Source organism: Pseudophryne corroboree, chromosome 3 (genome assembly GCF_028390025.1).
Source record: "Pseudophryne corroboree isolate aPseCor3 chromosome 3, aPseCor3.hap2, whole genome shotgun sequence".
NCBI classification, from domain to species: Eukaryota; Metazoa; Chordata; class Amphibia; order Anura; family Myobatrachidae; genus Pseudophryne; species Pseudophryne corroboree.
In genome coordinates, this window is record NC_086446.1 from 762,351,419 (window position 1) to 762,366,439 (window position 15,021).

Below are 15,021 nucleotides of genomic sequence, written 5' to 3' on the forward strand. Positions count from 1 at the left end.
ATTTGAATTGATACGATTATTTATTTAAAACATAACCTTTAATAATATTCATTAAGATAAAGGGGGTGAAGATGACTTCACGACTGTTATGCTCATTGTCTAGTGTCCCCCCACAGACGTTAATTATAACAAATAAATCCACATTAAATGCTTAATAAGATAGTGTTAAAGTGAGAGAACTATTTTTCCGGGTGTGAGTGAAATATTTTTTTCCTTACGTATTTTCACTAATTCCCAGATCTTGATTTTCTCAATCAACAACAAATATATGACATGATTAAATTATGTTCAATTCATTAGTACCGCTAACATTGGTCACACTGCTCCTTTCCATGTAGCCCAATACATGCAGTTTACTGCTGGATCCTACTCACTATATACAAATACTGCTGAAGCTTCAACCATCAGACTTATCTGTATACAAGAAACAAATTGCTGTATCCCGCAATTCCTATATAATAATACAATGTTTCTTGCAGATACGCTCGTTTATAGTTTCACACATTATATCCACATTTGTTATTAGGTACAATATTCCTAGCACCTGATCCACGAATAATCACTCTAAAGATGCCTATAATAAATTTTAGGCGGATAGTCTGTACTCACAAGTTCCGGACACGGCACTATTATTATACCGGACTAGTCGTGTATTAGGATCTCACAGGTGTTGTGCTAATCAGCACGGCATCCTGCCGTTAAGCCTGTTTTTTTTCAAAATCTGGGTCAATGAACTACAGAGCATAGCTGAAAAATCCTCACGTAGGCAGATAAATGAATGGCATTAAATCCAGACATATAATTTAACCTTATTCACAAATGTGGAGAGAAGCTAATGTTTGTCCGCTGCTTTGTGATATGAAATCCACGGCTGATATAAACCATGCATTTATCGGCAGCAGTATTTTTATAAGATTTTTGTAAATTTTCGGTCCATGAAAACAATGGATCCTTACATAGAAAGTGAGCATATAATTTTCAAAAAATTATTATATCATGTGTATATAAAACGGTATTATTCCAATACACAAATCATGTATATGTAAAACGGTATTATTCCAGTCGACTGTAGCATACATAGAAAATATTGCTTAAATGAAATATCACATTTAGAAATGTTGTGGCAGTAATATCTGTACTTCAATATCTATCCAGGGCAAAATAAACACAATTTCATTCAAAAATTATTGTTTTAACCCAAGCACAGCATAGTACCAAGCAGCTGTGCCGTGTTGCTAAATAGGATATAATATTTACAAATAATTTAAGGCTGGTGTATCAATTTGTTAACCGTTCTTGAGACATATTCTCAGGCATATCTCTTCTTTCAGGACAATTGGAAGCTTTATTCCTTTAATAGGCTGTAGCATATAGGAACATTATAGCTCTCCAAGCACTTGAGGTAAAGAAACAATATAACAGTCCGTGTATCAGTGTTACCCAGTGCAACAACGTGTACTAAGATACTGTTCTATCATACATATGACTGAACACTTAGAATCCGTTTAGAGAATAGAGAGTTAGCCTGTTACGCACATGTCCCCATCTGCTTCCCAACCTCTTCCCAGAGCGGATGGAGGGTGAGAGTAGGGACATATACCAAGCCATGAAATATAGCAACAGTGTCACTCCATACCCCTGTATCAGGTGTTAGGTAGACCCTGATACTTTGTGCATTGCAGAGACTAGATGCGCCTGCAGGGAGGTGTGAACACCTGAGAAAAAAGGGAAGGGAAAGTGTAACTTCCAAGAATACTTTATCCCATTGCTAATTATTATTCACGGCAAGGATAAATTGTTATTATCCACAAATCAAGATGGTAAATTTACTGTGCCTAATGCCCATAGATAAGGATAGAGAATTATTATACTTGTATACAAGTTGCTGTGCTTATTACTATTCACAGTTGCTAAACACCGTCAAAACACGGCTTCCTCCTGCAACGAGGAGCCGTGTGAAGATAGGAAATAATTATGCTCGTTTACAAGTTGCTGTGCTCATTACTATTCACAGTTGCTAAACACCGTTAGAACACAGCTTCCTCCTGCTACGAGGAGCCGTGTACAATTCTTACTGTGACATCACTCAATGCATCTGGACGCGGCTTCCTTCGTGTCTGAGGCGCCGTTGTCTATGACTCTCAATTCCGCCTTGCAGTGATATCACCGACTGAACGTACGTTTCACCACACTTAGGCTTGCTCACCAGTCACCCTAACGTGATTGCCGAAAGTCCACTCTTTTAAACGTTACTTCTCCATTCACATAGCAATATGAGCTAATTATGTGAGCTATCATCTGTGCGGGATAATTCTGGTCAGGTGCGAATATCCATTCTCACCTTTTCCAATTACGTTTGTGTAGTGTTGATATAGTAAGGCACCAGACATTCTGATAATATGATTTTTATACTGATCATTTGACACATAGATCCTTCCTCAATTTCATTTGCATTATCTGGACGTGAGCAAGCATGGGGACATTTGATGATTGGTGTAGTTCCTAGACCAAAATTTAAATACACTCTTTCCCTTGTGTCCATTATGGCGACATCATATTCACATGTTAACCCATTATTCACATTTTAAATGCTCCCTTGCCATATATTACTGTGCGAAAATAAGCATAAGACAGTGCATAATGGATAATCATAAGTACAAACGATATATATACATATATGTATATGTGTACATATACATGTATATAGAGAGAAAGAGAAATGTTTTAATGAAATGGAATACAATGAAATAAAATAAGATAAAAATAAAGATAAAAATAAATATAAAAATGGTAAACAAGTAAGTAGAGTAAACAAATGTATCAGATGTCAGATTATATCTATCATCTTGTACAGAGACCATTATCCTCATTTAATGAACCCTTGTTGGTGTACCTCAGACAAAATGGATTTATAGGTGTAGCACCCATCTAATGAAGTGACTGTGATACTATGATTGATGTGTCATATGATATTCTATTTAATCTATCATATGTTAGTTCTACTATTTAATATACTAGTGAATAATAGGAGGGAACACATATTATTATATGCGGACCTTCCAAGTGTGCGTATTGTGATATCTGTGTTATTGTATCCAACACCACTACTACTGATATGTGAAGAGTGATACCATAAGTACACTAAAATTCCACGTGAAAAATAAACTCAAAAAACAATCTGTGCTCAAATTCGAGATAGGGACCTATCATTTTCAGAATAGAGTCCCTTTCTTAAACATGTGATGAATTGTTACAAGGTACCATTTATCTGAGTTACTGTATAGATTATATTATTTATTTCCACCTGTGCATGGCACAGTGGTGAAAAAGATACATACAAACTTATATATATAATAATTATACATATCCGCACATGTATACGTGTGTCCATGCTAAGTACAGATAAAATAGATGAGTACTAAAGAAAAACAGTGTAATTGATATGCTCGTTTAAACCATTGGGTGCTAGACACCCCAATTTAAACGTCCACTCGCTCTCCTTTTTCATTAACTCATGCATTGCGTTGCCTCCTCTAATGCCTAATTTGATTCTCTGCAGTCCACATACTTGTAGTTTATGCAAGATGTTATTTTTATGTTGATGGAAATGTCTTGCTACGGTGGTTATTTGCTTGAAATTGTTGATATCCTTTGCTGCATTCCTAATTGTTCCCAGATGTTCCAGGATCCTCGTCTTCAGCATTCTAGTGGTTATTCCCACATATTTCATACCACACGTGCACATAATGCAATAAACCACATTAGTGGTTCTGCAGTTGAAGAAATCCAAGATTTTACAGGATTTTCCGTACTTGTCAAGAATCTCTTGTGTCGGTTTCATGTATCCACAAGCCTTGCATGTTCCACATGGGAACGTGCCTTTAACTACTGGAAATTTAGATGGATTCTGATCATAGTGACTTTTTACCAGTTGGTCTTTAAGATTGGGTGACCTCCTCCAACTCATTGAGACTCTTGTTCCCAAATTCAAGGCCAAATCAGGATCTGCTAGAAGAATGTGCCAGTGTTTTTGAATGCCATTTTGCAATAATTTCCACTCTTTGCAGAAGTCACCGACAAATCTGGTTTCTTCTGTATTGGTCTTTGCCACCTTTTCATTAAAGACCAGAGTGTTCCTGTCTACATGTTCCAAGGATGATCTGGCTTTCTTGATACTTCTATGACTATAGCCACGCTCCCTTAGGCGTGCGATTAATTCCTCACTCTTTTGTTTGTAGATTTGAGAATCTGAGCAATTTCTCTTGAGTCTGAGGAACTCACCCTTTGGTATACTAGATATAGTGGGTGGAAAATGGGAGCTGGAGTTGTGTAAAATATTATTAGTTGCTGTATCTTTCCGATATAATTTTGTTGCCAGAGTATCATCTTTGTCCCTGTAGATTTTTAAATCCAAGAATAAGATCTCATTTCTATCATATTCCATGGTGAGTTTGATATTATTTGTATTGGCATTCAAACCATTGATAAAATCCTTTAATTCTCCCTCAGTTCCTTCCCATATCATAAACACATCGTCTATATAGCGCAGCCACATAATGATCTGATGTGTATGAAATTTGGTATCATCTGAAAAGACAAATTCTCTTTCCCACCACCCCAGGAAGAGGTTAGCATATGTGGGGGCACATGCCGCCCCCATTGCTGTACCCCTTACCTGGAGGTAGAAGCTGTTATTGAATACAAAATAATTTCTATTCAATACGAAATCAAGAAGTCTTAACAAAAAATTCTGAAAATCCCCCAGACCTTCCATTTTAAGAAAGTATTCCCCAGCTTTCATATCAGATTTCATATCACAAAGCAGCGGACAAACATTAGCTTCTCTCTCCACATTTGTGATTAAGGTTAAATTATGTCTGGATTTAATGCCATTAATTTATCTACCTACGTGAGGATTTTTCAGCTATGCTCTGTAGTTCATTGACCCAGATTTTGAAAAAAACAGGCTTAACGGCAGGATGCCGTGCTGATTAGCACAACACCTGTGAGATCCTAATACACGACTAGTCCGGTATAATAATAGTGCCGTGTCCGGAACTTGTGAGTACAGACTATCCGCCTAAAATTTATTATAGGCATCTTTAGAGTGATTATTCGTGGATCAGGTGCTAGGAATATTGTACCTAATAACAAATGTGGATATAATGTGTGAAACTATAAACGAGCGTATCTGCAAGAAACATTGTATTATTATATAGGAATTGCGGGATACAGCAATTTGTTTCTTGTATACAGATAAGTCTGATGGTTGAAGCTTCAGCAGTATTTGTATATAGTGAGTAGGATCCAGCAGTAAACTGCATGTATTGGGCTACATGGAAAGGAGCAGTGTGACCAATGTTAGCGGTACTAATGAATTGAACATAATTTAATCATGTCATATATTTGTTGTTGATTGAGAAAATCAAGATCTGGGAATTAGTGAAAATACGTAAGGAAAAAAATATTTCACTCACACCCGGAAAAATAGTTCTCTCACTTTAACACTATCTTATTAAGCATTTAATGTGGATTTATTTGTTATAATTAACGTCTGTGGGGGGACACTAGACAATGAGCATAACAGTCGTGAAGTCATCTTCACCCCCTTTATCTTAATGAATATTATTAAAGGTTATGTTTTAAATAAATAATCGTATCAATTCAAATTTACATAACATAAAAGAGTGCTCCAAAAAGGCAATCCCTGTCTTTCTTCGGCCTCTGCCGAATTCTGGTTGTTTATAAGGTTTAAACATGATTGTCGGAGCACCTCCAGCTGAATAACCTTGAACTATTAAAGAAAAAATTATAGGATAGCTGGTTTTGCATAACATTTATAGATTATTAGATTCGGTGCTGGGTACATCACATTACTATAAAGTATTTGTATACTTGTCAGGTATACAATTGCCCCCACAGTGCCAGATCCACAATTGCCCCACAGTGTCAGGTATTTACCTGACACTGTGGGGGCAATTGTGGATCTGGCACTGTGGGGGGCAAATGTATGCCTGGCAGTGTGGGCGCAATTGTGGATCTGGCACTGTGGGGGCATTTGTGGATCTGGCACTGTGGGGGCATTTGTGGATCTGGCACTGTGGGGGAATTTGTGGATCTGGTACTGTGGGGGCATTTGTGGATCTGGCACTGCACTATTGGGGGCATATGTCTGTGTATCACATCCCATTTTACTTGACCACACCCATTTTTTTGCTGTGCGCGCACACAGTACTTCTATTAGACACTCTGTCTGATTGGTCGCTGCTTAGCCCCGCCGGGAGTGCACACAGACTCTAGGTAGGGGGGGTCCCAAATTGGTATTTCGCTTAGAGCCCCATTAGGTCTAAATCTGCCTCTGTGTGCAGCCAGTAACCAGTCTCAGCATCTCACTGCCAACATCTGTCTCATCCAATTGCTGCCTTACACCTATGTCCTCCCCTCTCTACTCACCAGCGCACACTGCGCCATTCTACAATTTATATCAGGTGTGACTATGCACATCAGGGGGAGCTTGTTGGTGTGACCCGGGCTGCAAAATAGGCAGGAGGAGAGCTTGTTGGTGTGACCCAGGCTGCGGCATAGGCAGGGGGAGAGCTTGTTGGTGTGACCCAGGCTGTGGCGTTAGCAGATCTGTGTTGGTGCTGACAAGGATCATGAAGCTGAGCCGGCAGATCACGGTGCTCGGCAACACTATCTGCGTGGTGATATTCGTCCTCTACCTGATGCTCCTATAACCTGTATGGACCCGAAGTCTTATTTTGGTGGGGTGGACACTGTCAACCTTTTCCAGGTCGATCCTATTCATAGGGTTGTCCTGGAAAAGGTCTCCAGTGTCTAGGTCAGTGATGGGGAACCTTTGGCCCTCCAGCTGTTGTTGAACTACACATCCCACCATCCCCTACAACGGTTTTATCATGGCCAAATAGTAAAACTGTAGCAGGTCATGGTGGTATGTGTAGTTCAACAGCAGCTGGAAGGCCAAAGGTTCCCCACTCCTCGTCTAGGTCGACCCCAAGAGGTCATCTTTAGCTAAAAGTCGACATGGAAAAGGTTAACATGGAAAAAGGTAGACATGCATTTTATTTTTGGGTGTCTTTTACTCTGTAAAGTGACCAGGAGCCCCAAATTAGTGCACTGCATCCCCTTGCATGGCTCGCTTCACTCTCCATTCTTCATGCCAGGTTACTATTCCCAATCATAGTCAATGTGGATTGTAAAGTATGAAAAAGTTCAAAAAAATTTATTATTTTTTTTAAAAGTCAACATTTAACTGTGTCAACCATTGCCATGTTGACCTTTTGACCATGTCGACATAAAGCCTGTCTACCATTATTGGTCGACCTAATGACTGCTGACATGGCACACAGATACCTTATAGCCAGGGCCGGCAACAGACCTCTTGGGGCCCGGCACAGTTATATATATATATATATATATATATATATATATATATATATATATATATATATATATAGAAGAGAAAGTCGCACTCACGTTGTTTATCTTCAATTCAGCAGCTGGGGTGTCATCCACAGATCCCCTCCAGAGAATCCAATTAAAGAAAAAGGCAAATGGAGCACTCACCAGTCTTTGCATAGATGTAAGTATCAAATTGAATTTTTATTTCTCCAGACAGCATAAATAGCACAGCAAGACTGTTTGCTACAGTCCAGTATCTTTGTAAGAAGCCCAAACGTTTTCGGCCATATCCAGACCGTCATCAGGGGACACAGAGAGCATCAGAGAGCTGTCACATCATATTTAGAACATCAGCTGCTGATGTTCTAAATATGATGTGACAGCTCTCTGATGCTCTCTGTGTCCCCTGATGACGGTCTGGATATGGCCGAAAACGTTTGGGCTTCTTACAAAGATACTGGACTGTAGCAAACAGTCTTGCTGTGCTATTTATGCTGTCTGGAGAAATAAAAATTCAATTTGATACTTACATCTATGCAAAGACTGGTGAGTGCTCCATTTGCCTTTTTCTTTTTCTATATATATATATATATATATATATATATATATATATATATATAATATATATATTATATGTGTGTGTGTGTGTGTATATATATGTATATATATATATATATATATATATATATATATATATATATATATATATATATATATATATATAATATTATGTGTGTGTGTGTGTGTGTGTATATATATATATATATATATATATATATATATATATATATATTATAATATTATATGTGTGTATATATACAAACACACACACACACACCACAGTGTCTTTCTCCCCAATAACTCCATGATAGTTCCCTGCTCACATCCAACTAAGTAGCATATACTTGGGGCCCCACTGATCCTTTGGGCTCGGTGCAGGTGTCCCCCTTTGACCCCCCCCGGCCCAGCATATAATACATGATCCTTGCCCTGTCCTACCAAAACAAATATATTTGTATTTTAGATGTCGAATTGCTTTTGACTTTTTTTTGTGCTTTTTCATTTCTCCGTCAGGTTGACTTTCAGAGTCTTAGAAACCTTACAACGTGTTGTCCAGTACACATTTGTTGATAGGACTATATTAAACCAAGGCTTGGTGTACCTGGAAAGCTTACAGGATTTAACTACTGGTTGTTTTGAGCCGAAGGGAATGGTCTTTAACAATGACCTGAAGGTAAATGAGTTCCTCTCTTTAGAAGCTAGTGGTTAAAGCATATAGGGCTAGGCCCATTTGCCAGCATATTACAGAAGCCCACTCTGCATTGTATGGCCATACTAAAGCTTCTGTTTGTATAGATCATTTATACAGAAACCACCAAGAACAGGCTATGGTGTCATTGACAACTGCAGTGATACGTGGTGCTGTCCCTCAGGTCCATCAAGGACACCAGACAGTTCATGTTTTCAAGGTCACCTAGCTGGTGCACAGGTGCATTCATTGCTGACGCATTTAAAAAAAATCTACAGGTGGAGATAATTTTTTCACTTGTAATTCTGTGAGGAGACCTGGAAAACTTAAACTGTTGGGGTTATTTGAGGACAGAGTTTGGGAACCACTGCTCTACTGTATAACCTAGTTACATTTACAGGGGAGATGTATGAAACATTAAGTGTGGAAAAGTTACCCATAGCATTACATCAGCTTCCATCTATCAATATATAGAATCTAATTTATAAATGCTAGCTATAAGTTTATTGGATTATTCTCCACATCTCCAGTCTTTAGAAGGTTTGAAACGATTCCCCCACTGTGTGGTTATTAAAAGTATGTGTTTACTGTAGAGCACAGGTTCTCCACTCGGTCCTCAGGACCCCACACATTTCACCTTTTTTTTTCCAGGTCACTGTGTACGACCAAATGTCACAATTTAAAAATCCACAGGTGACCTCTGTGGGGTCCTGAGGCCCGAGCATGAGGGGTGGTCTTCAGTTTGCCGGCTGTCGGGATCCCGACGCACACTATACCAGCCCTGGAATCCCAACAGTTGGCATACTGACACTTGTTCTCCCTCTTGGGGGTCCACGACCCTCCTGGAGGGAGAATAAATAGCGTGCAGCGTGGCGAGCGCAGCGAGCCTGCAACCGGCTCATTTGCGCTTGCCATGCTGTCATTATGCCAGCGGTCGGGACCCCAGCGCCAGTATGCTGGTCGCTGGGAGCCCGGCTGCCAGCATACCATACTACACCCGAGCATGAGAACCACTGTTGTAGAGGATGTACGGCCCCCTGTGGTGAGTCTCCTAATTGCAGTTGTAGAGATAAGACTACATTCTCTCAGAATGTTCTTTTTACCATTATTCTTTAGCTGTATTTCACAGTAATATACATCTAGAGTTAAAAATTAATTATTTCAGGGCTGACTGTATGGACTAAAAGTACCAGTCACCCAGGCTATTTCCTATGGGTCACAGGGACAAAGGTCCTCCCCAGTCACAGAAATAGATAGCTGACAAAAGAATGATTTTTAGTTTGTGACTGTGCATTATATATATGTATATATGTGTGTGTGTGTGTGTGTGTGTGTGTGTGTGTGTGTGTGTGTGTATATATATATATATATATATATATATATATATATATATATATATATATATAAAATGTTATTGTGTTATATATAAAAATGTTATTGTGTTATACCTGAGGAAAATGCCACAATAAAAGCGGCATTGAAACGTTGTTATTCATAATGCTTGGCTGTGAGTCCTGTTATTTAAGCCACCAGGAGTGCCACGTCGGTTGGATGTGTGTGTATATATATATGTATATATATATATATATATATATATATATATATATATATATATATATATATATATATATATATATATATATATATATATATATATAATATAATAAAAATGTTATTGTGTTTTATATATGTATTATTTATATATAATTTTTTTTTTAATTAGTATTTATAAATAAATAAAAATAATATTTGTTTGAACAGCCAAATCAACAGACTTTGCTTTGCTTTTGGGAATCTTGTTTTAGTAGCAAACTTTTTTTAAAAAGAAAAAACTCTTGCAGGGCGGTGCGGAGGGCAAAGTCAGCTTTACATCGGTCATGATTGTTCTTCTGTCAGAGACCTATAAGCTGGCAAGGGTAAGTGAATATCTATTAGCAGTATAGCAGTTGTGTGTGTGGTGTGTGCATGATCTAAATAACAATACCAATTAATTGACCTAACATAAAGACCCTGGGACATAAATTGACAGAAAAGGTCTGCTCTTTATTTAAATTTATTGATTGCTGTTATACGATCAATTATCGGATATACGAGGCAAAACTTGACAAAGGAATACTTGTATATCCTTATGCTATCCACAACTCCAACCATGCTATGAGTCAAAACACAGCTGACATAACACACAATCCAGCCCCCAGCCTTGTGGTTTAAGTCATACCAGGCTTTTGTCAGCCGTCTTCTCCCACATGCATGAATTCTTAGGAGCACCACTGAACAATACCTTTGCCCAATGTCATACTACTGTTTTCTTGGGGTTTTCTCTTTGTTTATTTCTAGCACTATATACTATGCTGCAGGGGTGGATTGGGATGCCGGGTCAGTTTCTGCTTAGCCAGTCCCAAAGTCCACTCGCTGGCCTCCACTCACCCATGTGTTGGGCCGGCTGCCACGAAAGGCAGGGTTGAGAAACATGCGCAGTAGCTCAATCAGGCTCAGATGCACTTCCATGCCAGGTGGTCCCCACTGCCACCACTCTCCCTGTATCTTGGGAAGGGGCTGCAGCGTCCAAAGCATGACACCTCACTGCAGTGCAGGCTCAGTGTCTGCCTGCGCTGCATGTAGGAAAGTAGAGGAGGGCCCCAGGAAGAGAAGAGTGGCTGGATCTTTCCTCAGCCCACACACCACTTTGAACTGCTGTCGAATTGCTATCTCGGTCTCCAGCAGCCATTTTCAAAAGGAACCTGCCACCATGGAGAAACAACCCACAGCCACAGCCATTCAACTAAAGGTAAATACACAGCTCTCCCTTCCTCACTCAGATCCCCACACACAGCCCTACCCTCTTCACACAGCCTCACCACAGCTCTCTTCCCCCCCCCCTTTAGATCCCTACACACAGCTATCCCCTCCTCATACAGACCACCCTACTCAGATCCCCACACAGGCCTACCCTCCTCACACAGCCCCTCCCACAGCTCTCCCCCACTCAGATCCCTGCACACAGCCCTACACTCCTCACACAGACCCCCCCCCCCCCTCCTCACTCAGGTCCCCACTCACAGCTTTCCCCCCTCCCACAGCTGTGTGTTCCCACACAGACCCCACCCCCCACCCCCCACACACACACACACACACACACACATCCCAGCCACCAGAGTACCAGCAGCGGGACGATCGTAGAGAGTCCCCTCGTTGGTTTGCTGTGCTCACAACGCTGCAGGCACTGGGTTTTTTTCCCCCCACTCTGTGGGTGTCATGGAAACCCACAAGGTGAGCACTGTCTGCATTCCCAGCTGTCGGAATTTTGACATCGATATCCCGACCACCGTGACATTAACTACATCCCACATGGATATATCGGCATACAGTTTGTCACCCTGCACATACAGAAGTGGCCCTTGTTCGTTGCAGAGGGGGTCAAATGAATAGTAGTTTTTTTTTTAAGGGGTGGCCATGCCTCTCCATATTTGGCCACACCCCACCAGTAATTTGATCCATATCCGCTCTCCACTGCCCTGACCCCACCCCCTATGTAGGGCTGCTTCCAGAAATTTCCCGGGCTGGTTTTGTATCCCAGTCTACCCCTGCTATGCTGTATTATATTTACGATTTAAATTTTTAATTTCATATTTCTACTGTGTACATTTTTCTACTATCCTGCAGGAGATCATATTTACATGTACTGTAATGTTTGTTTGTTTTTCCACTGTGGAAAAAAGACACTTGGAGAAAAAAAAAATCCTGAATTCAAAATTTGGTCCCTTTTTTAAAAGTTTGAGAAAATGTCAAGTTTGATTATTAAGGCAAAATGAGGCAAAAACCAGCCTTATGCCTCTGTAGGTGAGAGAATGTAGGGAAAAGGAACACATTGCTGGTGTAGAATGAACATATCTGAATTAAACCAATAAGATTTCCACACAACAAGAATTTTTCAATGGTTAAAGATAAAGCTTTGTAGAGACTTTATAAGTAATTGGTTGGCAAACTATTCTCAAACTTAAAAATCTAAAACCTTCTGAAAATCTCATATTTTTGATAATAAGAAGCTTGTAGCTCAACCTTAGTGTGGCACAAACAAATCAAGAAGTAGCACAAAACATATACACTTATAATATACAGTATGTGAAAGCCCTCACTCATCACTAATTCTCTTACTTCCTAATATGTTAGGAAGATGAAATGTAACATAGGTATTCTTCAGGTGTGAAATAGAAAAACTACATAATTAGAATTTTAATAAACCTCCCCTAAGGGGATGAAAAAGGGGGTTGACATAATGTCATTACCAATGCGTGGCTTGCGTTGCGTGAACGATAACGCACAAATGGATAATCCGAAATAAATTTGTATTGCACTTCCAGTGGGTAGCATTTAATCAACTACAAAAATGATCCTTTCACCTTTTATAGTATCTACTACAGATGCTCCTCTGGTAACGCCAAGAACCATGGATTAATATTTACTTACATTAAGACATCTCATATTTACATCTCTATAGATTTATCAAATTTTTAATAATCATTTACATTTACAACCGTGAAAATTAGAAACTCCCGTGTGAAGAATGGGTAGAACAGCTAGTCTTAAATAACAGGAGGATATTTGGGGAGAGATATTCTGTTTAAGGGCTTATTGAAATATATAATACCCGAGCATCTACAGAAAGATATCTTAAAACCCCTCTAAATATTTTAAGAGCAAAACCCTATTGTATAGGGATACTAGGTTTGTAGAACACCTTTTACAGATATTCACTTCAACTGAGGAATATACACAAGCTGGTGAAAACAGTACAAATACCACAACATTTATATAATAAGAATAAGGAGCTTGTAATAACGACATCAACTGAAGAATTCTAAAAGCCGGGTATCCATTATTCTGATACCCATTAACCAAAATATTCTTTAAAACCGGGATATTTCTGCAATGTAGTGACGTTGTGACATGGCCGGTGTCATGACATCACTGGAATTCGCAGACAATCCCAAACAGGTGGGAGCGGCTTTGCAGAAATTCTCTTACCGTCACTACTCCCAGGACCCGCTGCCGACTTCCATTGACTCCTTGGAACTTCCCCCATGACGCACCTTACCCTCCCGCTGAGGCCGCCATATCCCCTCTGGACCCAGATTTTAACAAGTTTTCTGTTATCCAGAAAAATCCCATATATCTCTGTATGACCACACTTTTTTGTTTCCTATTCATTCAGTATTGTGATAATAACAGTTAGGACTGAGTGATAATTCTGTCCGCCTAGTCATGCCGGGAGTGCAGAGATGCCTTCCATTCAGATCTTCTGTCTGCGCACGAGTGTCTGTCTGGGCACTTGGACAGAGACTCTCTCCATTCAAGTGAATGGGGCGCATCTCCATCCGGTTGCACCCATCCAGACGGAGACTCTCACAGTGACCAGGAGTTCCCAGGTGGGCGCTGCTAGCCACAGAAGGAGCAAAGGTAATGGAGGATCCATCTGTATAAGTATTCCATGCGTATAGTTTCAGATAGCTACAGTATTGAAACTATAGCTTGCAGAGGCTTTCATCCTTGATTCTTTTATGATCCGGGGTAGATACATGGAAGTGATGCAGAAGTTTGGGTAGGAGATGGATATAGTGGGTTGACTAGACACGTAGAACAATTGTAATGATTCAGGGTTGGTGTAGTGGCTGTTACGAGGGCTTCCAGGTGGTACCAGGTAGCGCTCAGACCATTACGCTTGCCCAGCAGTCTTTTAGCCTCCTGCAATGCTAGGCTTCACGTTTAGCAGCCACCTTTCCAGGGTGAATTAGGCCCACCCTGTACTCTGATGCTCACAGGACTTATGTATGGACAAGGTGACTATTGGAGGCTGAGCAAGAATTGGGTACAGGTGCAGAGAGCTTGTGAATTAGGCAGATTTATCAAGGTTGCATCCAGCGAACGTCTGAGATAATAACAGAATGTATGTGGGTGCAACAATGCACGGGATGGGGTTAGCAATTAAACACAAAACTGTATGTGAATGCAACAATGATCAGGGTGGAATAAGCGAGTAAGTATTAACTATATACAAATGCAACAATGCACAGGATGGTAAACAATAACATAATGAAGGAGAGCAAAAGATAAGAATCTGTGTGGAAGGTCCACACACAACCTGATTTCATGGTGAGCTGGATCCGATCAGGAAAACGATCTAGACTGGGTAACCAAACTTCAGGATTACACAGAACTGCCAGGTTCTCGCATGTAGCAGGAATTATAACCAGCACAGGATAGCAAACTGGAAGGGAATATTAAGAGAGACTCTCCCAATCAGAACAGCCAGAAAAACCAAGCCTCCTGATGAGGAGATATAATGCAGCTGG

General features: G+C 40.0%; 1 protein-coding gene across 3 annotated transcripts in view; it reads left to right on the forward strand.

Annotated features, from left to right (window-relative positions):
• The window catches only part of LOC135056796 (ovostatin-like), a 149,364-nt gene that overhangs the window by 110,632 nt on the left and 23,711 nt on the right, over positions 1–15,021 (forward strand). For all 3 annotated transcript variants that reach the window (XM_063962395.1, XM_063962396.1, XM_063962397.1), the window contains exons 26-27: positions 8,497–8,656; positions 10,513–10,587. In XM_063962395.1, the coding sequence (XP_063818465.1) occupies positions 8,497–8,656; positions 10,513–10,587 (235 nt within the window). The remainder of the gene's footprint in view (positions 1–8,496; positions 8,657–10,512; positions 10,588–15,021) is intronic.